Source organism: Serinus canaria, chromosome 1 (assembly GCF_022539315.1).
Source record: "Serinus canaria isolate serCan28SL12 chromosome 1, serCan2020, whole genome shotgun sequence".
Lineage (NCBI taxonomy): Eukaryota > Metazoa > Chordata > Aves > Passeriformes > Fringillidae > Serinus > Serinus canaria.
Window position 1 is genome coordinate 14,343,254 of NC_066313.1, and position 26,581 is coordinate 14,369,834.

The window sequence follows — 26,581 nt, forward strand, 5'->3', positions numbered from 1 at the left end:
AATCAAAAATGTAAAATACCAATTCTAAAAGGCAAAACTAAACAAGTGTCTCAAGTGCTTACTAATACAAGTACTATCTGCAAACCAGACACTCACACAGCAAAATAATAGGAAGAAAAAGAGTTAATGAACCTCTTCCAGTTCTCATAATGAAGTCTTTCTAGTTACAGAGATCTTATCATAAAGCCATGAAACAGAGAAAATATTTTAAATTACTGTAAATTAACCACAAACCTCCTTGGCAGACTGAGAAGAGACAAAGATTTTAATCTTGAAAATCTTATGTAAGAGTCTTACCTACTATTTGTTTCTCAAAATTATGAGTTTCAGATCAGCCATAAATCCAAAGCTGTTTGTGGCAACAAAAAATCTTGTTTACAGAACAGAGAACAATAAAATACTTCTCCAGGGAAAATCCTTGCAGTGCACAGCACAAGCTATGGGAGGGCCAGTCTCAAACATTACAGCTAAATAAAAATTGGTGTATGATTTCCCAACAGTAAAACCAGATTTTTCCTCTTGCACAGTATCTTCTCATTGGCTGCTGTCAAATTTCTTACAAAATGAACTTATTATAAGTGCAGAAGAAAGTTTTGTGGTTTTACACCCACTTTAACACAGTTTACATTGTGCTTGCATTTACTAAATAAAGCAAATTGATTCCACACTGCTGGATGTATCAGTGCCAACATAGCTAAAACCACAGTTTCTTCCTTCATAAATTAATATTTATACAGCAGTGTGTTGCCTGTGTTGCACAGGTGACACCAGTTGTGCTTGGAAGTCTCTTCTTACCTCCACAACCCCATGATGAATAGATGTGTACTGCTTCTTCTTCAGCATCACCAAAGTAATGACAATCACTGTTGCTATGACAACACCTCCCACCATTAGTCCAATGACAGCACCTTTATTTGAGCCCACATCTTCAGCAAAGAACACCTACAAAAGAAATATAAAGGAAGATGGCTAATAAAAAGCTCACTGAACATTTGGCTAACCTGCTAAGCTGCCACAGCAATATAAAGGCTATTGAAGCATCAGTAATTCAATGTCTTGGGAATTACTCAGATCTGGATTGCCACAGAGCTCTGAAAGCTGGAGAGGAGCAATCTGGGACATGTATATGGCAGTGTAGCAGTGCTGTGCTGAAAGGGGCACTCAGCTCCATGTTCAGCCTCACACAGGTCTTAGATAGTAGCTCCCTTTTTTATTTTCAGAATGCTTATCATGAGTGTGGTCATAAATTTACATCTGTGTGGCCTGTTTGGACAATGATGCATTTTTTCCTATAAAAGAGTAGTGAAGGACCTGTGAACTACAGTGAAAACTGCTCCCAACCAGCTGGGAGAAAATTCTCACACCAAAGGAGATGAGACAACAAAAGCTATCACTGATTTAAGTTACCACGAAGGAGTGCTCCAAGATTTTGCAGGGTAAAGAGAATAAGCTGTATCTACATGATGTACTTCTGTGAGACCTAGGAGGTTACAGCTGAGTGAAAACCAGAGCAAATCCACTTGAATTTTATACACTGATAAGGCAAAACAGAGGACAGCAAGATGCTTTACTGTGCATATAATAAATCTGGCTTTTATAAGCAAGAGCAGGTATGAAAAATGGGTGATTGCCTTCATTGCCTTGTTCCATATTCAAAGAATACACAGGATTATGTCACATCTGAGCATACATTACAATTCTTTTGTCTGCATGCCAATTGCAGGCTATTTTAATTATTATATTTATTATTAATATTATTATTGTTGTTATTGTTATTATTATTGTTTTAAACCAAAATGGGCAAAAATAGAGAATAAATTACATTTACAGAATCATACAACGATCTCATATTGAAAGAATAAATACTTTGACAAGTATTTAACAAGAATGTAGAGGAAGCAAGAAACCAGCTGAGAATTATACTGAGCTGTGTAACATTCGCACTCTATAATAAACACAACCTTCATCAGAAAGGTATTATAGCATGCAGTGTAAATATTTATATTGTTCCTAGTCACAACAAAGAAATGTGTTATAACAAAGTTAAAAATTTACTAGAAAGTACAAACAATGGATAGTGTTGGCATAAAATGGTGCAAAGTAGTAATTGCTTCCATGAATTTTACCTGCCTAGGACTGAAATTCTGTTACTACATTATTTCAGGAGCACTGTGAAAGGCCTCAGCTAATACACATGGACAAGAGAGGAAGGCCTTAAGCACTCCAAGCCATGAAAATCAACTTAATGTACAGTTCAGACATGAACCTCCACAAAGGAGAAAATAAATGCAACTTCAACCCAATTCAGAGGTCTGCATGCAAAATAGCATGTGCAGCTGAATTCAAAGCAATATCCTTAGGAGACTGTTTCAGGAAATTCTACTGTGGGATGGAATGGGTGCACAGATCAAAGCGTTTTCTGCTCCCTGCTTTTGAATTAATGCTAAATGTAGAAGGGCATTGGACAGGACATGCTGTGTGGCAGGGAAGCAAGGCCTTGTGAGCATCAGTCCAGTACTTGCTCAGCAATACCAGAATCCCCGCTCAGTCTCAATTGAAAAGATAACCAGAAGGCAGCTCACTTGTCTTTACATAGTGGTTGTACCTATCACTGTAAGAGGTATGGCAAAAGCCACTGTGAAAAGCTAGAGAGGTCCCATTTTAAGCATGACACAGGGACTGCAATGCCCTCCCCATCAGCCACCATGGTATGGGGAGTTCCCAGCACCTAATTCCTTGAGATGGCATCAAACCACTTCCACACTAAAGGGTGCTGCTGAAAACTATGACAAGCAGTAACTACTGTGTCTAGCACATGTCCTGCAAATTCCTTCCCTTCTACCCTGCACAGGTTTGCTCCACTGGCATGTTTAACCCACCTGAGCTAAGCACGTTGGACTTTCCCAAATTAGGGCTAATGCATTTTGGATTAACTCATCAAATTGGTAATTCTCAGTTCTTGGCATCAAAGAGATGGCAGAATATCCTTTCACAGAGTGATTGTCTAGTTCAAATGCAAATTTGAGTCCCATGTTAATTTTGATTTTCAGCACTACTTAGCTTTAAAAATATATTAAGGGAAAAAAGCTTTCAAGTTTAATATCAGGATATTGAAAATTATGGAACTGAAACCTCATCACATAATATACCCTTCCAAAGAAGAAAAAGAACAGGTTTTTTATAGTCAACACTGCTGTCTGGGTTCTTCATTGCTTATTAAACTACCAAAAAAAAGCTTTTAGAAGATGCTTTTCTTAACTACAGTGCTTTTGGTTGTCATTTTTATGCTCACAAGAAGCATACTTCAAATGGGGAACAATTTTTTGCTCCTACCTGCCTTTCCCCTGTTAATAATAATTTCATACACCTTAAGGAACAAAACACAATGATACAGCCAAACACAAACTAAAATTAAGGCCAGTGGGGAATCTCCTGTTATCCCAAGCAGCCATTCTTGTGAAAGGTTATGCTCCATGCATACACCACTGCTGTCTGTTTTGATGGAAAAGCACTATATTCCTGAAATGGTGTCATTCTGTTTCTTGCTGCAGTGTGCTATGCGTCTCAAACTCTTATTGTTTTTTTTTAACCCAGCATTTTCCATCCTCTCTATCCTTTGTATGATGCAGAGAGACAATGAGACAGATGGACTGTGGGACAAGTATTCTCCATATAAGGACATCCAGTGGCATAGTAGTGTGTCACTGTCATATTTTCTGGAAAAATCCTTTCACCAGGATTTCTCTTCCTGGGAAACTGAGAAGCCTCAGAGAAAAATGAAAACAATGATTATCTGATTGCTTCTCCTGTGTTTTGCTGCTTTGGAATGTGGTTGGAGATTGTTTATCCAACAGGTGGGTGGTTGATTGGTTTCATGTGAATTGTTTTCACTTAATGACCAATCACCGTAAGGTTGTGTTGGACTTTGAGGAGTCAGTCATGAGTTTTTCATTAGCATCTTGTTAAGCCTTCTCTAAGTATCCTTTCTCTATTCTTTAGTATAGCTTTAGTATAGTATTCTTTAATATAATATAGTCACATAAAATAACAAATTAGCCTTCTAAGAACATGGAGTCAGAAGCATCAATTCCTCCTTTGTCCTGGGGACCCCAAAAATACCACAGAAGTGCAAGGACAGGAACTGTTGCAATTTCCTCTCACGTGAGGCTCAATGACTTTCCATCCTTTTCAGTGACATTGTTCCAGGTTTACTCTCATCGAAGGGAGAACCAGAAAAATCATAATCTTTTCACATGCTAACTTTCTGTTGACACTTACAGTGTCCACATCACTCAAGCAAAACATGGCCACAAGTGACTCACTAGTTCAGGATTGAATCAGCATCTCAAAATGCATTCATGGAAAGCACTGTTTGATCACTCACCAGCTTTTGATGATGAACTTCGTATCCTGAGTCATGCCGGAACTCCGCATCCATCTTCACCTCAGATATTTCTTCTGTCTTAACATTGGTCAACCCAGAACCTGCATTGCACCACAAAGACAATTCATTAAATTCAGGATTCAGATTCAGGAAGATTCTGCTTAACCCCATTGCTGGAGAGCAGAAGGCAGCAGTGCCATTCACATGGAGGAGGTGTGATGAAATGTGAAAACGAACTGGGAGGAAAGTGAGGTACATCTGGTGTTTCAGTCCCACTAAGGTGACACAGAATGAGCTAGTAAAGTTTCTCCTCTGTTAAAATGATCCTTAGTCCTCAGCAGCTTAAATTAGTACAAGCATTAAAGGCTTCCAGCATGAAACACTGCATGAACAAAGCTGTGAGGGACCAACAGAGGCCTCCTGAATTGGCTCACAGGCTGCATACAGATCTGCTCTGACAGCCTCTTTAGCAATGTCAAGAAAATTTGTTTTTTAGGCCAAAATCTTCCTCCTCCCTCAGCTCAGGCTGCTGTGAGGAAAAAACAAAATACTCATGGTATGAGTAAGAGAACTCCAGATATCTTATTTTCTTGCTTCCTGTGAGTCTATACCTTTTCCACAAACATGCACAAGTTACTAAAATGTTTATGGAGTTTACAGAGTTTTCAGATTTCATACTGCTCAGAATTAATGATTCTTCTTGTCTTCTCTCTGAAAGATAACTGTGTCTCTGTTAGAAACATACAGAAAAGCAAGTGACTACAGCTCACAACATCTATAATTGCACACAGTTTGCAGTCCTCTTCTCTTACGGGTGTGAAGGGGAGATGCTGCACTCATCTAGCTGGAAAGAAGGGCAAAATTTCCTCCTGGAAAATAGCCTTAGGAGGATGAGCAGTGAATCCTGAATATGTCTATGAATCCTGAAGAGCCAGCTCTGGCCTAGAGAGACTGTATAGATATTCATGGAGCTGATTGCTTTCCTTCTCAGTAGCAATGAACCAGACATTTGTATTTCTTGGAGGTAAAACACTGCAGAAGAATGGTGTTTATGAGTCGTAATTTCTTCCCTCTACTGAATACAGTAAGAACAAACCAGTTCATATTCCTTGTTAGTGTTTATTTCAGCATTTTCTCACTCCCAATTCCCCTCTCCAAGGCTTAATTCTTAGAATCTTGTTCTGAAGTTAAATTTTGATTAAGAGGAAGAACCTCTTTTAAAATTCTCAACACTACTGACTGCTCCTGTAGTTCCACTGTCTCGCTGAACTCTAAATAATAACTCCTTAAGAATTCCATGTTCCAATGCGCTCCACAGCCTAAAATAGCACTCAATCCAGTAATTTTTTTTATTGCCTTCAAATGTGCAATTTCTTTTTTCATTAAGTGCTGGTTTACTTTTGATATTTGAACCAGTAAGAATGGATCTTCCTTCTCTGGACTTTACAGATAACCCACTCTAAGGTTCTGATCTTTATTTTCATAGGAAAACATGCAAAGGAGAGAACAAGAATCACCCTCATGCTATAAAGAATTTTTGGTTATTTTTTTGAAGAGTCTGCCCCATCAATTTTACCTTACTTTTTCTTTTCTAAGGAATCAAGCACTTCAACCCCTCAAATCTATTAAGTTCCTGATTCTTGATGCTACATAACAGTACTGACACAAATATATTTTGACATTTATGGGAGACCATTTTAAAATGCAAGAAGTGTAAAGTACCTGAGGAATTACAGTCTGAAAACAAACAATGATATTCTGTCAAAGAAATGCAAGAGGAAGTGGAGCTGCAGGAAATAAAACCCCCATGGTACCTGAAAACAGGTTTAACTTTCTATCCTTGAAGCAGCTGTGGCTAGTTTTCCAAATTAAGAGCACAGTTTACTCTCTTTTGTGCATCATCTCAAAGTACCTCCTACACCTGCATCAATGGGAAATGAGGAAAAGTGTGGTGGAGACTGAAATGTTAGAGTTTATGGCTTAAATATTTTTACAAAGGACTAGTGCCTGTCTTAGCAAAACCGTAGAACAAAAACTGCACCGAAGACTCTGGACTGAGGCCCTGGGCTGTAAATTTTTTTGGGAGAAAATAAAGTGACACTGTTCTCAAGCCTGGTTTGAGAAGAATACTTTTACAGGAGGATTAAGCCCAGCACCTTCATGGGTGGAGGCTACAGCCCCAGGCTTATCTGCTGCAAGGCTTGTGCAGACCCCTACATCAAAGGGAGGATGACGTGAGGTTTTACGTGTATGGCAAAAATCCCCTAATCAGAGGCAGTGAACACCCATCCTCCACTGGGCAGACTGGCCCAGCTGCAGGGCCTCTCACCCCTGGAAAGCCACATCTATGGGACATTCCACATGGAGCACAGATGAGGGGATGTTATGGCCCATCAAAGGCCCTCCCAAAGGGGACCCCCAGACCCTGCACCAGAGCACTGCACATGATACTGCATGATGCAACAGATCCAGAGTCTTACAAGAGTCAGTACACTGGCCCCTCTCAGGGTGTGTTCCCACCTGCCCAGATCCATTGATTCTGTACTTTTTGGCAGGGTATCCTCACCAGCAAGAAGATCAGATGGAGGGAAACAAGGAGACGTCATTGGGACCCATGGAGGGGTGGTCTGCTTCTACTTAATCTGTCTCAGTCATTCTCCCTGTCCTCCCTCCCCCCACCCCCTATCTCTATTTCTTTCTCTCTTTTCTTTTCCATTTCTTTCTCTTTGCCTCTCTTAGTATTAAATAAAAGATACAAATTTTTTGGTATCAACATCTAACCTCTTTTGGTTTTAATTGCATTTTGGGGATTATTCAAACATCCAGGTTTGTTCCATTTAATTCAGAGAGTTAGTTCTCTTTGCTCCTCTATGATTAGAGCAGATTGCAACAAAGGAGAACAAGGAAGCAAGGAAGCTCGACCTGTCAAGCCCTCCTGCCTTTTTGGTTTTAGGATTAAAAGGGAAGGGGGAAAATTACAGCAGTGGAGTACCAGTGCAGTAGCTGGGGGGAAAGGGCTTTCCCAGGACTTGTTTTACTGTCCTTGGCTGCAGCAGCTGAAGAGGTGGCTGCTCCCAGCTGCTCACCATTGTCCATGGCCACACTTGCTGCCCTTGCAGATGACCTGGCAAAAGCACCACATGGAAATTGCACCAAGGCAAAGGCCTGAGGAGCTGTACAACTCGACTGCTACAGCTGGCAAATCCACTGTAGCTATAAATATTGACTGGAACGTATCCACACACATATAAGATAAATTAGTGAAGAATCTGCTTTGCCTTTTGTTGAGGGAAGTCCTACCTCCCAAACTCTTAGAGGTCACTGGAAGAGTTAGGAATCACATGGGAAACAGGAATTCTGCTTGGAGTGAATCTGGATTTCCAAAAAGCTTTTGAGAAGGTCCCTGATCAAAGCTCTGGCAGAAGCTAAGAGCCAAGGATTAGAAGGGCAAGTCCTACATTACTTTCCATAACTGACTAAGAGAAAGGAAATGAAGTGCAAGTACACATCTGTTTTGCACAATGGAGGAATATTACCAGTGGGTCCCAAAAAGATCTGTGCTGTGCTGTTTGCAAAGTGATCTGGATAGGAGAGTGAATAGTGACATGACAAAGTTTACTGTCAAAAAATGTCAAGAAAAAAAGAGGATAGTCAAAGTAAAACCAGTTGCAAAGAACTGCAGAAGGATCTTACAAATTCCAAGAGCAGAATAAAAGGGAAATTCTATTTAGTGTTGATATAATGCAAAGTGGTGCTTGTGGGGATACAAAGCCCTAACTACACATATATAGTTATAAAGATTCTAATTTAGCTCTGTTCCACCTGGGCCAGAAACCTTGCAGTCACAGTGGGTAACTCTGTGGGCACTTGGCTCAGCTGCAGTCAAAAAGGCAAAGAGAAAGGTAGAAGCAATTATGAGAAAACAGAAAACATTTTTACACCACTGTATTTATGATGCATCCTCATTTTAAATCTGGCTATTTGCTCTGGTCACCTCACCTCTCACAAAGGCAGAAGAACTACAAAAGATACAATGCAGGGAGACACAGATGATCACAGGTATGGAATGGCTTTTGTACATGAAGGACTGAAACTGTGAGTCTTCAGACTAGAAGAGGCAAATGAGGTGAAACACAGCAGAGTGTGTGACTGTGAATGACAAGGGGAAAGTCAACAGGAAATGGTCATTCATTATTTCTCCTAAGAAATACAGGACACTGACATGGCTATGATACAGCAGATTGAAAGGTAACACAAGAAAATGTGTGTACATATATATAATTCAATACAAAATTGGACTCTGGAACTCAGTGGCATAAATCATGAGGATGTTCAAAATACAAATGGACAAATGCAGAGAAGAAAGGTCCTTTCAGGGTTACTAAACACAATGGTGAAAATACAGTTTTCAGTCCTGGAAGCTATCAAATGCTAGCTGCCAAATGATCAATGGATGTGCTGAGGTATAAGGCAGAGGTGAAATCTGTACATATTCTGTTTGCACCACTGTTAGAGGTAGGAAAATGGACATGAGCACTTCTGCTTCTGACAATTCCAATCAAACAGTAGCATGGGAGCCATGCTTTCAGCACACAGCAGGTTAAACAATGGGTTTTTGCCTTGGGATCAGGCAGAAAATTTTTTGTTTGCGCCAAGTGACCAAGACCCCACAAAAATGCCATGGAATCTGAGCACAAGGTAGGATCTGATATTAGGAAGTTAATGATGTTAAGACTTACTGAAACTTGTTTTTGGCAACTTGCACCGGAAAAAAGTCAGAAACAGAGAATTTTTTTTTTTTTAGCTGTTGCAGTAACAAACCTGATAGCAACTTTTTCCTTCCTTCTACCTCCTTCCTTCTACCTCCCTTACAAGTGAGGAAAAAGGCTTCAACTAGGGTAAACTGCTCATCTTCTGCAAATAACTGATTATATAGCAAGGAGAAGTATGACATTGCACTGGAATCAATTAAATACCTGGTATGAGATAAAAATATACATGGGGTTAAACACACCTTTCCACAATGTCACAGAATTGAGGCTTTGTTGAAGAGATTCTCTCTATTACCAGTAAAGTTAATTCACTTTACTGTCCTAGTGACCACACATTTAGACTTGCATGCTACAATCAAAGCTATACTTTTCAAGGGTACTAACTGAAGTAGGAAAAACTTCAGGGTCTTTCTAAAACTTTGATCAGAGGTGAGATGCAAACAGTCAAGGGATTCCTAAAACCTCTTCACCCTTGCACTGAAGACAAGCACACAAAGAACAGTTCTCTCTCTGACAAGAACTTTAATCCTGACCTCAGACAAAATTATGTTTTTTTCATTACCAATTCTAAAACACACAAGCCAAACACAAAAGCCAATATACAAGATGAAATGTGAGAGCAACAGCCTCATTGCAAATTCACAAATAATGATAATTGCTACCAGTTTTCTTCTGAATTACATACCACCTTTAGGGAGCTGCAATCTTAATAACTTCAATTTAAAAATGCTTCAATTCAGCTGAAAAATACATTAATTCATAGCTCCTTAGAAAAACTGGCAAAACTATTTTTTAAAAGCTTCTAGTGAAATGCAACAAAACGAGCTAACTATGATGGGCTTTTTATTGATATTGCCTTTAATCAGCAATATTAACTGCTTTTGGAAATGTACACATGCATGTGTGCACACATCCATTTCCAAACATCAAAAAATGGAGAGTATGAAACCCGAATTTTTCCTTGCCCTTATGGGAAAAAAATAATATGGAGTGAAAAACTACTCATATGAAATAAAAACCAAGCAACTGCTTTTGGAAACAGTCTTTACTAACATTGATGAGCTGTGTTTGTGTAAACATATATTTATGCTTTCAGATGACTAAAAAAAGAGATTACAGTGAATCACATCAAGGATATAATTAGATGCACCTCATCTACCAAACTGCTTGCAATTACTTTGTCTACTGGTTACATAAACAGCTGGAAAGGTTTTGTGATATTGTTTTGCACAGATCCAGGAGTGTTAGCTGTGCCTGAGGTTACATCTAGAGTTAAAAATTAAATCTCCAAGTGAAGTGCTTCTCACTGTTGAAACAACTAGACCTGGGTGTCCTTAACCCAGTGCAGCACTGTAATATGCAGCAGTTTGAGTGACTGTGGTACCAACTGCATTTAGGAAAACATTCAGCTCCATGTCCATGAACTGTGCTTCAGTCATGGCAAGAACAAGAAAAGAGTTGTTGAATCAAAGCCTGTTAGACATGTGGCAAACAGCTTTATCTGGGCTCATCTTCATCAAAGATAAAAAAGGTGGAAGGGAAGGAATGCAGTCTTGGAGCAAACCCCTGGAGGAGAGAGCTGCCTGTTGTAATGAGAAGTTCAACTATTACTTCCATATGACTCGGTGACTTTGTGCAGGTCATTTAATTTTGAAATGAAAGAAGAATGTATATTGTAAACTCATAAAGATGAAAATGAAGACTATATAACTCTTTTTTGTAAGGTTAACTCAAACATCTTTGAGGGATATGCACTTTAAAACTGTGTGGAGCTAAAACTTTCTGGTCTCTCCTAAGATGTCAGTGACCTGCTGGTTCACTTTTACTTCATGGATGATTATGGGGCTCTCAAATTGAAAAAATCAGAAAATAAGTGGAATAAAAGCATTATCTTTTTAAAAAGGAATCTCAGAATGAAGTATAAAATAGTTACTTCTCAGAATAAGTGTGTGTAGAAATAATCAAAACAATTAAAATCTGAATGAATAATCAAAACAAGAAAAATCTGGTTTGATAATCTTTCCGGCATGTCAATCCAGATGCTGTGCCTATGTACCTATAATTGCATTCATAGTTAGCAACAATCTCATAAAACAAGCCACAACAATTGAATGGAAAAAAAAATATTAATGATTTTTATTTAGTAGCTGCAGACAGTTTGTTTAAAGCAACTGTATTGAACTAACATCACAGACACAGGAAAAAAAATATGTTGGCAGTTTCTGACAAGAAAATCCTAAATAACTAAGCTGCTCTATGCCCTCAGCTCATACAGACTGCAGCATATGTGCCAATGATTCTCCAGAACAGCCATTAGGCTTACAGAGACTCTGCATGAGGGAAAAAACCCTCAGTTATTATGCAATGTAATAAAGATAGACATGCCAGAATTTATTAGCAGAAGGGCCAAAGACACAGAAGCAGATTTATTTTTTTGTGCAACATTTCTCCAAATTAGTTAAATGTTTGCAAAAAATGATCAACTGACAAAGAGCTGGAATAACACAAAAAACCACCAAGTCCAAACTATACTACATGGAAAAAAGTAATATGCTTAAAAGCAAAAATCCTTGCCTTGTGAACTATGGGCATCCTGTAAGTGATGTATTTACAGCTCTGAGTGTATAATTCCAACTGCAGCTGTGGAACAGATGAAAATATGATCTGCCCTGAACAGAGCATTTGTTGTTTATCACCTTGAATTACAGAAAATATGCTAATAGTAAGCAATGTCCCTTCTGATGCCACATTTTCTAATCTTCACTCAATTTCCACAGATCAGAGCTGCTGAATTAATGTAAGTAAAAGGGGCTTGCTCATGAGCATCTAGAGATGTTTTTATATGTATTTTTATGTATATGTCTCTATATGCACAAAGAAAAAAATCAGCTAGCAAACAGATACCCAAAATTCAGTTGCAAGAAATTAAGTGCTCATCATGAAGAAGTGACTGCTGGAGCACAGGAGAGAAGGAAACACTACTGAATAAGTTGTTACAGTGAGGTTACCAAGAAAACAGGTACTTGTTCTATCTGAAGTTCTTTGTATGGAAGTTCTCAGGCTGGACTGGAGCCTTCTAACACCTAACATCTAACAGCTCCTTGTATAAAGCAATTTATAAATGGCAAGAAATATGTCATTTATCTGTTATAATTTTGTGCTGTATTAAAAAATAGTGCACTGATGACTACTTAATAGATCTAGGTATTTTTCTTCCCTCTGACCATTGACCATCTCATTTACTTCCTTTTTAGGAAGATTATAAGAAAAGGTTTTAGGCATAATTTTTATGTTTGTTTGCCCATTTGTGAATTAGGAAGGGGAAGGACAGTAAGTTAAGGCACTGGAATCCTTTTCTAATGCCCATGTGAATTACACAGATGTTTTATCCATACTAGAAAATGGGATTCATCCAGACAAAATTATTTTCCTAGGACTGATGTAGATCAGATTCCAATTCAAGCTTTAACTGTGGACAGTCAAGGTGGAGCACAACAGAGGTGGGGGTTTAGAAACTGGCATAAATTTCAACAAATGCTTTAAACTTGGTCCTTACTCATAAACTTTTCTACTCCATGAACTGGACAACTCCTTACTTTTTCTGGCTTGACCCACAGACTTCATTTTTTTAAAGAGAATGATGTGGTGAAGGAAAAACATCTCAGGTATCACAAATACTATTAAATACTAAATACCATCTAAATATTTGTTGGACCAGATGATTGTTGAGGTCCTCTTTCAACCTAGTATTCTGAGTCTGTGACTCTGTTCTGTACTGTGACCAATCTATCTCTCTTGTAAGAAAGTGACGAAGATGATCTGCATGATTTTGATCTGCCTGTAAGAAAAACCTACTGATCATTATAAGAATGTTGTGTGAGCAAGAAGTAAATAAAATGGAAAAGAGAAAAAAGGGCACATGTTTGCATGTTTGGCTTAGTCCTTTCAGAGCTCATTTTCTTCAAGAAATAAATTCAAACAGCTTTAAAACATTCATTTGTTCTTCTTAAGGCCTGTAGTGTTACAGGCTGACATGATACCACTATTTCTATCCTGAAGAAGCAGGTCACTCGAGCCAAGCAAGTAGAAGCATCAACTGGAAAGTCAGGCCCACAGAAAGGGCAAACCTTTCAGGAAACCAACAAGAAGCTGGGCAATTAAAACAAAAAGTCACAAGCAGCTGGATGCATTAATCTGCAGGTCTTTCATTAATAATTTTCCACTCTGCAGTAATCTACTATATTTTTACATTTTTTTTCTTCAATAATAGCCTCAAACTGTAAAAACAGACTATCCCAAAAGGACAATTCCTGCACAAAAAGTATTTATTTTCTTTTTTCAACCTCCAGTATAGAAATTTTGTTTGTAATTAGCAAGTAAAGTAAAATTATTTTAAAGCACACACTTTTAAACTATCAGAATCCCTGTGCACTTCATAGTTGAAATAAGCATCTACTTGCTTTCCTTTATTCCTAGTTCATTAAGATATTCAGATTGGAATAATTTCTCTGTTAAAGTGAAGTTTTGTCACACATAATTTGCTTTTGAATGATGATAAAAACCACATGCACATTTATAGACAGAATCTGTATGTGTAGGAATTTTTTTTCTAAATCTATAAATGGTGATTGAAGACATAGGAAACTTAAGCACTTTAGCAGAACATTGAGGAAATGTCCCCTGCAATTTTCACAGTACAAAAGGTACAGCACCTGCCATCTGCCAAATTTCAAGCCATAATGGTCAGATGCTGAAATATTTTTGACCTATCCTTAGTAGTCTATTGCACACATTCACCAAGATGACTCATGACTTCTTGTCATGAGGCTTCTAGACTTTAGTACTACTGGTATCTACACAACCAACAAAGCACTCTGATGCAGTTGACTAAAACATACAGTTTCTTTCTGAAACAAGAGAGTGGCAGTGAGAGGAAATCCTCTCTCTAGAGAAGGACACTAAGGATTTCTGAGAGTGTGTGATGGAACAGAAGGGAGGAAGGAAAAACCTGCAGTAATAAATATGGGCCTCATAACAGGAAATTTTTTAGGAGGACTGAAATTAAAATTGCAAATAATAATAAATTTTAATATTATAAGAAAGATGAATTAGCATTACAAAATTTGGATTAAACCATATGCATGTTTCATCTGTGATATTTCTACTGTTCCTGGGGAAGAAGGTAGATAATGCAGTACGGAAAGGATTTTTTCCTGATCCCTAGATTTTTGGCATTGTAGCTCTGTACCAGTTTCCAGGCTCTTTTCATGGACTGAATTAAGACTCTAAACATAAGTAAAAATATCAGACTCCTAACACAGTGCTAGAAGCACACTACCTTGCCAGTTCTGACACATATCCCAGTTGCTGCAACATAGGAGCTTATTTTAGCTCCCACTGTTTAGCACCCACTGTAGCAATTTCTGCAGTTGCTAAACGTGGGTGAGTTAAGATTTAAAAACATTTAGCAAGATGTTGTCCACGATGTCATCTAATGGACGTTTGGAAGACAAGATAAAGGCAAAAGGGATACAGATCAATCAATTTAATATGATCTGAAGGAAGAAAACACAATTATGATGTGACACTGAAATAATCCTGACCCTGAAATATATTCTCATTACATCAAAGGGTCAGAGAGTAGCCTCTTCTGAAATAAAAGGCTGTTTCCTCTCAATGGCCTTTTATACTATTAAATACTAAATACTAAATACCATCTAAATATTTGTTGGACCAGATGATTGTTGAGGTCAGATAATTCTGAACAAAAAACAGAGGAAAAATAATCCCAAAAGCGCAAAAAAAAAAAAAAAAAGTATGAAAAGCTAAAATAAGTTTTCCTTTTGGAAACGGGAATTGTCCCATTTTAACTTTTCCAATCATTTGCAGCCTGACTCAACCTAGTGATCTGCTACTGTTCTGAAATTACTACAAAAACAAAGGTACCCACAGAGTAGAAACAATCACCCTGCTCTGTCCTAGAATGGAATGAATAGTTGTGTCCTCAGGCATCCTCAGGGAATCCAGGGGGATAATACCAAATTTTAGGTATTTGGAGTAAGATAAATACCACAGCAAAAAATATCAATGCCCCCCTGCAGTTCTGAAACTGTACACATGAATTCTTCATTAGCTCTGCTCACTCTACATAAAGGATTCAACATTTCTATTATACATTCCCAAATTAGAAGTAGTGTCTGTACAGGGTACCAAGTTTACCATCTCCTGCACCTGCCAAAGTGTTATTTCTGGAAAGGATGAGACCTTTGATACAAATCAGTTCTGGATCTGGGACCCATTCCCACTACAAGCACACATCCCAAACTCCCTCAATACGGACAGCACTCATATGGGGATTATTCGTGAGGGAATGATGCTCCCATCATTCATGGAATAGCATTAAATTTTGTGAGCAGGGTACAACAAAGCAAAGGTAAATAATTTCAGCACCAGCAGACCATATGCATGCCAGAAAAAAATACAGGTTAGGTAAAAGCCATGCAAGTCATATACCTGGTCGTGTGGTGAGTCCTCTGTCTGCAGCTGGGCGGGCATCAACGGGCTCAACTAGGCACGTGCAGAAAAGAAACAAAAAAGCAAACAAAAATAAACAAAATCCCCATAAATCACAAAGTCAAGGGCTCTTCTGTTGGGACAGTGCAGGAGAGACATACTGCATTAACAGTTACCAAAGCAACAACTAGAAAATATCCGCCTTCAGTTAATCCTGAAAGTAAAAGGAAGGGATGGGTAAGACTTCACAAGGAAAGCTTCAGCATTGAGGCAGCATCACTGCTTCAAGTCAGAAACCAGTAAGACTAAATAATTTCTGTCAATAGAACAAAACCATGTTCATTACATGCAAACTTTTCCCCATTGTCTGATCAGAACTGGCAGCCAGAATGTACATAATGAGCTCTTCCTGCAGCGGCTCTTTATCAATATTGATTTAAAAGCCTCCTGAATCCCTCCTTTTTCCTTTCAACAGGGATTCTTTACAGCACCATCTATAATGTTTAAAAAAATAAAGTGTATTTTGAAAATACAATCAATATTCCTATATGTTCGGACTTGTGAACAACATATTTATCTTCCAGTTTTTGGAAGGGAAAGAAAGAAGAAACACAAATTTCTATCCAAACATATGTCACATACAGTTCTATAAAACTCTTTTATTACCCTACTAAGGTTTTATCAGCTGAAACCTAAGTTGAAGTAGCTGACTGGCACTAACAGAAAAATAGCATTTGCAAAACTTAGAGCTCTTTGAGTCACTACCAACTGCCTCAGTAAGTTCAAACACACTGGAAATGTTTATTAAAAGATTCAGATTTTGTTTTGGTTGTTTATCTCTTTTGTTCCAATTGTGTTGCCTTCCTTATCTACTCAGTCTTTGACAATGTCAAAGAACTTAGATTCAGAAATGAAGTGTTACATTTTTCCTTAGAATTCAGAATTTTAACATATATTCTTATTCATTTGAATGTCTGGATTCAGCTATGAGCCTTCATCAGCAGTGAGATGCAGTAACACAGGGAATCTGATAGACCCACAGTTTTCAATCAAGAAGAACTGTTCATCAGAAAATCACACAAGCCTGATGATACTGTTGATATGAGCGATGGAACTGCCCATCTTCTCAGGAAGCCTGTGTCACTGGCTTAGTGTTCCTGTGGGTTGGACAAACAACCTGCCATGCTTGTAAGTGAGAGCCCAAGTGGCTCCCATGCCCTTTGCACATGAGATGACTGCATGAGCTCCTGCCTCTGAATAATTCCCAGTAACTCAGCTTTACACTGGCTGCAAACTTAAAGCACATGAGCACATCTGACTCACTTGTGTCTCCAGCAAGGTAGACTTCCACAGAGCTTGCAAGTCTGGTGCTGCAGAGGAACTTTCTTTCACAGCAGTTCAGAGTGGCACTACCATAGCATGTAATTATTTTCCTTACATAGCTCTATACAAAACACAATTTCCGTCCTTAACTAAAACCCACAGTTTTGAATATTTTTCTATTTATGTCTTCTGCTAGGTTTTTCAATACTGTCAGCACCAACCCTCAGGTGGGTCAGCAGTAATTTTCAGTGGCAAGGACCCAATGGAAGAAATAACCATGAGCATTACCCAGACTGCTCTTGCAGACCCCTCCTCTATTACCCTGGCCCCCACATCCTCCCTAGAAGGCTGAGGAGTTTTTTCCCCCCTCCTCTCTGTAACCCCACATGGCAACAGCTATGGAGAACTGAGAGAGAAGCCTGTGCACAGCATCAGAAATGAGAGTAGGGGAAGGGGAAAAGGATTAAAGAAGCTCCTGTTGTACAGTAGCATGGACCTGACCTCAGATTAATGCAGTATTTGTGGTTAGGTGAAAGTATCAGTAATGAATAATTCTTGTAATCTAAAATTTTAGAAACCCTTTACAGGGGGAAAGGCTGGGCCACCGGCACATTTCGTAAGTGACACAGAAGTGAAAAGACCTGGTCAAGGAAACAAACCAGCTTCAGGGCAAAAACTGGAGGCAAATGGTAAGAGCCAAGAGTCTTCCAAAGCAGACTGTGATGCCAGGCAATGTGATACAAAGAAAGGTTAGTTTCTGGAGAGCTACCACCTTTTGAATTTCAGCTGGATTTTAAAACCTTCTTGCCCTGCTCAGTAATGATACATGCACAAACAGCAGTTAACTCTGAAACTCTTGTCTGTCGGTTTTCTCACTGCTTGCCCTCATATGCTGGTTTAGCATTAAATTTATTTTGGTGAGGAGGAAAGACATCAGCCACTGAAGTAATTCTCTGTAGGAAGCTGTTAAGCGCTTCACCTGTGCCTGACAAAACCAATAGCTGTCTGGCTTTGAGAACTGACACACTGCTAAGCCAATTAGAGAAGCTGGGAACACCTCTAGGATAACATACTTAAGAACGAAAACCTGGGGGAAGTTCTCTTATTTTTCCTGCTTTTGGAAAGGTGGCTGATGGGGGCTGCTGGGCCCCTGGCGTGGCTGCTGCGATCCCATCGGGCCCCAACAAGGTCCGGCCACCAAGATCCTGCTGGGGGTGGCCATCCTGGCACTGCTGAGCCTTGTGGCAGGGGCCATCCCAGCACCTCCAAGCCATGCGGCCAGGGCCATCCCAGCACCACTGAGCCACGTGGCTGCTGCCATCTTGGCCCAGCCAGAGTTAAGACTTTTCATGCCTGTCTGCCTCTAACCTGCCCTGCTGTAAAGAAAGAGATAAAAATGACATTTTTATTCATTTTTCAGCATCCCGCTGAGTGGAGCTGACAGCCAGTGCGGCTCGTGCACTGCCAGGAAGATCACACGACCAACAGGGAGAAAAGCACAATGAGCGTTTCCCCCGATTTGTGGAGCCTGGTGAAGATCTACTCTTCAGCTTTGCAGAACTCTACTTGAGAAGAGAAGAACTTAGGGACACCAATCTTCTCCAGAGCCAGAGAAAAGGGAAAGCGGGGACATGTGAGGAGAGCATCAGGGATACCTGGTCAGTTCAGAAGGGTGAAGGGGAGGAGGAGATGTTCTGAGCATAGGAGCTGAAAATCTTCTGTAAGCCATGATGAGGACTATAATACAACAAACTGCTTCCCTGTAATTCATGAAACATATGAGGGGATGAAGCATTCACCAGCAGCCCATGAGAACTGGAGAATGCAGATGTTGAAAAGCTGTGATCTGACTTGAAAAGAGAGACAGAGAGAACTTTTGCTTTCAGAGACAGAAAAAGAGGACTCTTTGGTCTTATACTAGAACAGCTCATCCTCAAAAACTGTACCCTGTAAGCTGAAATGGCCCACAAAAGTAGTTGTGGGAAGACTGCAAGACACGGGAAGGATTTCATGATGCAGAGTTTTTCTGGGCAGACTGTTTGCTGTGAAAATCAGAACTGTGCTGAAGAGTTCATGGGGAGCTGTTTCCATAGCGTACCAGGGGAGACTCCTCTCCCAGAATGAACTGAAGAAAGATTCTTTTTAGAAGTGATAAACTGACTGAGAATCCCAGGTTCTGTGTCTTTGCATTGTCAGTGGGAAGGAAAGAGGGGCTGGGGGGAGGAAAGGTGTTCTAAAGGTTTATTTTAGTTCTTACCATTCTTCTTTTACTAGTTTTAATAAAGTTTTCTTTATACCTTTTGAAGTTTTAATCCTGTCTTGCCCTAAAGTCTCTTCTCCTAAAGCTTATCTCAACCCCATGAGCTTTATTTGAACTGATTTTTTTTCTCCTCCTTTGCTCACTTATAGCAGAGGAAGATGAGTAGATGATTTTTGTGAGTGCACTGGCGTTTGGCCCACGGTCAAACCGCTACACCTCACCGGACCACATCATCATAACAGCTAATGAAGAGGGGAAAAATTTAAACCTTCCACAGCATTTATCAATAATCAAAACTCAAACATGGACTGTATGTTATTATAAAAAGCACATTCATTTTGAAGCTGCAGAATTGTATTTCTATTGAATACACTTTCACGTGTCCAGAAGTAAGACTGAAAATGCATTGTCCAAACAGACTCACAAAACTAAACCGGTACATGTTTATTTATACCGCCTGCTCAGGCTTCATGGAGGCCACACATTCCCACCTTTACCTAATACTAATAGATCTCAGAAGAGCAAGAGAGAACGTGTTTACTTCTCTTTTCAAAAGTAAAAGAAAAGTACATGAAAAGCTGGTACAGACCAGCAGGAGAGGAGTGCTATGTGATGCTCCCCTATCAAGAACATCGTTGAAGGGAGTAACTGAACAAATCATAAGGATAACACAGTACATTTACAGGAATATCACTTTAGAGAAATACTAGATATAGAAATTAAGGCTCCCTGTAATCTGCAAGCTAAAACACAAAGGGTAAACCACGAAACCCAGTTAGTCACAGGCAAAATGCCCAGAAGGCTTGGCAGTGTCAGAGCTTCACAGCTGTTGGGGGTTTGTTGGAGGTCACCTCTGAAGATGCATTTTGCATTGCTGAAGTACAGCTTGCTGACATTTTTCATGGTCCCTCCGAACAGTTCTCAGAAAGTGTTTTCTTTGTTAACCTAATTTGTGTCACAGCATGCTGGACATCTATACAGTATATTATGTGCTGCTCCAGATCAACTCCTGTCAACATTTCCAGGGAGTCTACTTCAGGGGAAAACAAGTGAGAATATACTTGCAGAAAATACTGAGTAATGTTAGACTTTCAAGGTCTATTTATTTTTAGACTGTTTTTCACTTACTAGTCAGTAAAAGCAATTCTAGGAAAATCAACTATTTGCATAAAACCTGTTCTTAAAAACCTGCAGTTTACATTGGGAAAATTTCAAATGGAGTTATGAACCCTTAAGATTCCATGGCAAGATATCAATACATTATTAGTATCTGTGGGTGAAACATGAGATTAGATCATGGCCATGGAAGTAAACAGGCATGGGAATTAATAATAACAAGAAATATTAGCGGGAAGGGCTGTGGTATTTTAACTTCATCAAATTATAAGAGGGAGAAAAAAAGGAGGAGAAAAGTATGTCAATTGTTAGTAACTTTTTGCTACTTCCAAACCATTTTATAAGAAGACAGAAACATATTTTTGGAAGCAAGGTAGAAAAAGCCTGAAGTAACACCACTATCAAAAAAGAAAACAGGAATGGGAAACAAAGACAAACGGCACAGTCAGTCCTGGGGTTCTGGAACAACAAGGTGGGAGACAAACACAAAGGAAAAAAAACAAGCTGTGAAATTCCACTTTGATGCTATGGACAAAGGTATAGAAATGGTCTCTAAAGAAAGAAGGTATTCTTGGTATATCTTGGCAATGATCATCCCATTGTGGTTTGGGTAGAGGACAGGGAAACAGAAGGACTTGAAGAGGTTTAAGTCACCAAATGATTTCCACTTCTAACTGCGCATACTTGAACAATTATAATCGTTGGCCTAACTGAACTGACTGTTGCAATAAGTTCATGACAAATACAACACAATCCTGGTATAAAAAACTAAAACTAAACCCTATCAACTTGGAGGCATGAAAGAGTAAGTGCTGCAACAAACCACAAACTGCATTAAAACACACAGGCATAATAATTAAGAATGGTGTTCCAGGCAAGAGAGTTTTATTTCTTATTTGCTGCCATGCATTTTAAAAGGAGAACCATGCTCAGTACAGCTGCCTGTGGGAATTCAGTGTCACTTTGAAGTACCTTTCATTATTAGATTCTGAGCTTAGACAGGTTTCTGAAGGAAAAAATACTCTTGTGTGATTAAACTATGGGTATGTCTGGGGGTACCTGTCTACCTAATAACTTCTAAACCTGGTGACTGAAATCAATGTATTTTGGAAGCTAGGAGGAAAGACATCAACAACAATTAATCCCCACCATGTTTTATGAAAGCAGACGAGAGGTACAGAAACTGATGCCCTAGATTCCTCAGCTATGGAAAAAAACTGGAGCAAGAGCTGCAATTGAAAATTCCTGCAGGACAGACATGAGCTAGACTGTGACCTGCTCCTGGCAGACAGCCTTGATATGTGTGCTAGGGTTAGAGCAAGCTGCAGCTCCTTCCCCAGGAAACTGAGGTTCAGCCTGACAGTCTGTGAGCCATCTGTACCCTTGCCAGTGCCTGACGTGCTCCAGCCAGCTGCTCTCACTGCCTGGCATGCCACTTGGCTGCAAGGGCCCTTCAGACACAACTGGAGTCCTTGTCACAATCTCCTGCCTTCTGGTTCTTCCTGCCAGCGGGTCTGTTGAGTTTGCTCTGGCTCTGCTCTTTTACTTGGTCCCTAACTTGCAGTGCTGACTCACTGGTACTCTGATTTTAGCCCTATTCCTGACCAGCCTCTCCTCTTCCTCTCACATCTGCTATGTATCTGCCTCACTGACCTTTGTGCAGGTCTTTTCTTTTGCCTGATGCTAGGTTTCTCTGACTCCTTGGGACAAACTTTGATTGCAAATCTGTCACCGACATGTTCTATGAAAAATCCTTTCCTTAGGATTTTTCCCCTCCTGAGAAGCTGAGAGACCTCAGGAACAAACTGTAAACAATTCTTATCTGCTGCTGTGGAATGCAACAGGGGGAATCTGTGATTGGTCTCATCTGGCTGTTTCCAATTAAGGGCCAATCACAGATCACCTGGCCAGACGGTCTCGGTCAGAGACAAGACTTTGTTATTCGTTCCTTTTCTATTCTTAGCTTAGCCTTCTGATGAAATCTTTCCTCTATTCTTTTAGTGTAGTTTTAATATATTATCTATCATAAAATAATAAATCTTCTGATACATGGAGTCAACTTTCTCGTCTCTTCCCTCATCCTGGGACCTTTGTGGACAATACCACACAAATCTATTTCTGATTCCACTGATTTCACCTGGCAAATCCATGTCCCACACACCCAGCTGCTCACAGTCACTCATACCATGTGGAATGAGACTAACTGCATAAGGATGAGCTCAGAACTCATTCTGAGGACAGGAACAGCCTAAGCCAGTGGTTTCAAAATACTTGAAGATGATTTTAATGTCTGTGCAGTTCAGCTCCAGATCACAGATTTGCCTGAGAAGACTTCTGCAGTTCCAGGCTCTGTATGAACTGTGGCTTGGCAGTATCAAACTTTTACTGATGTGATTAACTTAGCACTAGTAACAGTGCAGTTGAAGAAAGAACCACAAAGGCAAGAGGAGGAACTTGAATGACATGACCAAAGTCCCTCAGGTTTCTGATTTACTGGCTCCAACTCCTAAGTGAAGTACCAATTCCAGATTCTATATGGATTATTCAAGTACCATGCAGTCACTTCATTGAAGTAGCTCATGAACAACATATAATACTCTTCAGGAAAAACATTTTCACTAGCCAAGTTGAACTGATGTGCATGTAGAAGCATTTCTGCAGTACATTCCAGGCAACCAGTGTAGGGAGTGAAATAACATTATCTGTCTGCTAGGATTATGCTGGAACTGTAATAATTTTCATGCCAGCAAATAAAAAGCTCTACCTTAAATAAAACATTCATTTCATCATGGCACAAATCTAACAGCTTATCTATCTCCCTGCAGTCATTGTCATGTATCTTATAAGACTGTTACTCATAATCTCCTAGACTTATGATTTGTTTCTGAAGGCAAGTAAACTCAAAACGTGCCTGAAATATACTGTGTGTCTAAATTACCAGGACTTTCTATTCCATCAAAGAGACACAACTGACACAGGAGACCAGTTCCAAATGTACATTTCAGAACCTCTATCCCACTTACTCTTACTTATAAGAAAAATATTAATTTTCAGAGAATAATGTGAACAGAAACCACAAACTTCAGCTCAGAAAGTTCTGTGGTTTCTCCACCTATTGTACTTACCTTCATTTTCAGTATTGGCTGGAACAGAATCAACTCCAAAGGGATGCCATGGCTGAAGGTCATCTAGGCTGAAGTCTCCATCCACTGGAAGAAGTTCAACTGTAGTCTTTGTTTCCGTCAATGAAGGCATAAGAGCATCATTTCCGTAGCTGATTCTGGGTTCGCTGATCATATTGGCCAAAACATCATCAGAGTAGTTTTGTTCTTTCTGAAGTAATTCATCTGCAAGGAAATTTCAATGCAGAAACATATGAAAGAGCCAGCATGTCTGAAGACCTATTTTCAATGCTACTCAAGTAAGAATTCTCTGTTGTGAGATTCTGTTTTCCTACAATAAATAAAAATAGTAAGGCTTGGAATAGTCAAAACCCCATGATAAGCACTGCAGCTAAGGCATTTTTTGAAACATCAACTTCAGCTGCTCAATACTGTTTCCTACCCACATTTCCACTACATAACAGATCATAGGTCTGTGCTACTATATACATTCCTTGGCTCTTCCCAAACACTTTGAAAGGAAGCACAAAATTCCTTCATCTCAACATGCTTCTGTAAGTCAACTGGGGAGAGATCCAAAGGAAAGAATGTCTTTGTAATTTGTCCTTCCTCTTAAATGCTCACTGCCAAAGCTCATCACAACTCTTAAATCCTAAATCTCCACAACAGTCACTGTATTAAACTGTTTACTATAACACATCAAATCTGAAGAAACATTTGATTTTTTAACATATATAACTTCATCATAACTGAAGTAGTTCTTTGTTACAAAGCAGTAGTAGACATCTAGTACTAGTAGTCGTAGCAGCAAGCAAATTATTTTATAAGCTACCAGCACCTAAAGCTATGTAGTACTATCTATGCTGTGGAGTTTTTCTTTCTTGAAGCAAGGTGAAAAAAATCAAAGCACTTTTCAGTTCCATCAGGTGTATAGGACAGACAGTTCAACTCCGTGTTAAAAAAAGCTCAGAGATTGTGTGTGCTTCATTATTCCTGCTCCCTACCAAAGTTCCTCTACTCTCACACCAAAGTTCCTCTACTCTCAGCACAGAAAGGACATGGACTTGTTGGAGTGAGTCCAAAGGGCCACAGAGTTGATCAGAAGGCTGAAATACCTCTGCTATGAGACATCTGGGGCTGTTCAGCCCAAAGAAGAGAAAGGTCCTAGAAGAGCTTACTGTGGCCTTCAATACTTAGAGAGGGCCTATAAGAAAGAAGGGCCAAACTTGTTATCAGAGCCTTTAGCAATAAGACATGGGGTGATGGTTTTTAACTGAAGGAGAGTAAATTAATATAAGAGAGAAGAAAGAAATTTTTTACAAGGAGGGTAGTGGTAGATGCCCTGTACCTGGGAGCATTCAAGGCCAGGCTGGACAGAGCTCTGATCAAGCTGATCTACTTGAAGATGTCCTTGCTCATTACAGAGAGAGCTGGACTAGATGATCTTTAAAGGTCCCTTCCAACCAAAACGATTCTACAATTCCATCCTTGATCTACCCTGATTCACTGACATCTGTTTTTGTAGGGAAAATATACTATTTGCAAGTATTTTGGGGGAACCTGCTGCACAAGAGCAAATTCAAGCAAGAAATTGCAATGCAGCCCAATAATTGCTAATAAGGCACCAAAAGTGAGCAAGTTCCACAGAGTTAAATAATTCATAATAGGAGACTGTAGTAGTGTGTAAGTGCCCACGTGAGAACACACATGGCAGCTGATGATACAACAGTTTTTATTAGGACTGTTTTCTCTGCACTTCATTAAGGACCCCCTGACTGTCACTACTTCACACCCACATCTCCACCATGCAGCAATGAATCACCACTCTGCTGCTAAACTCTTTATGCCCCTCCATAGGGGCTCACTCATTTCCTAGTAATATCAGTGATAAGGGCTATCTAAGTTTCTATACACACCACAGCTTTAGAAAACCTCAGCAAAACCTTTTGAATGTTATGTTTCTCCCGGCTTTGCACCATGAAGCTTCACACCACAGAAGTATAATGTAACCATGCAGAACCCTCAGAAAGGACCCATACCACCTCAGCAGCATTAGAGCTGCCACTGCTTCAGTGCCTCTATCAGTGATCATGCAGTAGGGCTCTGCTCTCTAATTCATCTCTCAAAGGCCACCTTGACATAGCTAATGAAATTCTCTGCCACCCTATTCCCATAAGACTGAATTCAGAACATCAAAAATAGCAAGAATGCTGCAACCTCAGCTCTGGGGCAAACACAGGTTCTGAATCTTACAAAATAATGTTTCAAAATAAATTTTCCAGTTTAAACAGTAATTACTTGAGCAGATGGTAAGACTAATGTGAATAAAAAATTTAATTCTGTGATTTAATTTGCCCGTTAAAATGACTTACTAGGACAGTATAGAAAGCCTATGTCAATTACACTGAATTGTTTTTCTTTTCATATTCATTTTACTGAAACCAGTACTACTTTTTGACACCTACTAAATCTTCAGCATTGAAGTTAAATCTGATTTTGTCTCCAAAATGCACTTACACTACTCCTTTTTCAAATTAAACCACCTCCTTTCATCAGAAGAGACAGGAGAAGAACCTTGATATTCTGAGCAGACATTATCACATGACATGTTAGTTTTCATAAGATGTAGATGAAAAGACTTTACAAAAAAGAGCTAGATTTTAGTGGCCTGAGGGAGGTGTCCATGTACCTTGCAGGGTGCCACAGATGAGTGCAGCTGAGAACTCTACTACCATGGACCACATTACCATCATGGACCACACAAGAGAGTGTTCAGTACTGAGCATCTTTGTGACCACGCGCCTTTCAAAACCTGGGCATTGGAATGGTTTTGGAATAGTCTTGTTCCCACTGTTCTCCCCATCCCCAGAGGATGGTGTAGGGCAACTGCAGAGACCTGGAGCTCAGGCAGGGGATGGTGGAGCTGTGGCTGGAGGAGCTGTGCCCCAGCCACTCCTTTGCCCTGGACAGTGCCTAGCCTGTACAGCTCCTGTCCATACTCTGCTGCTGACATACTCAGTGTCACCTGCAGACAGCTCCTGCCCTTGCAAAGGGATAAATGGTACACAGAGGGGAAGGAAGCACCTGAGCT

At 39.7% G+C, this 26,581-nt stretch overlaps 1 protein-coding gene across 4 annotated transcripts in view; it reads right to left on the bottom strand.

The window, feature by feature from the left end:
* The window catches only part of APP (amyloid beta precursor protein), a 194,931-nt gene that overhangs the window by 2,043 nt on the left and 166,307 nt on the right, over positions 1 to 26,581 (bottom strand). For 2 of the 4 annotated variants that reach the window (XM_050970776.1, XM_050970759.1), the window contains 4 exons: positions 23,494 to 23,715; positions 15,670 to 15,723; positions 4,385 to 4,485; positions 796 to 942 (listed from right to left, as the gene is read on the bottom strand). In XM_050970776.1, the coding sequence (XP_050826733.1) occupies positions 796 to 942; positions 4,385 to 4,485; positions 15,670 to 15,723; positions 23,494 to 23,715 (524 nt within the window). The remainder of the gene's footprint in view (positions 1 to 795; positions 943 to 4,384; positions 4,486 to 15,669; positions 15,724 to 23,493; positions 23,716 to 26,581) is intronic. The other 2 variants (XM_050970784.1, XM_050970767.1) reach the window with 1 other exon arrangement.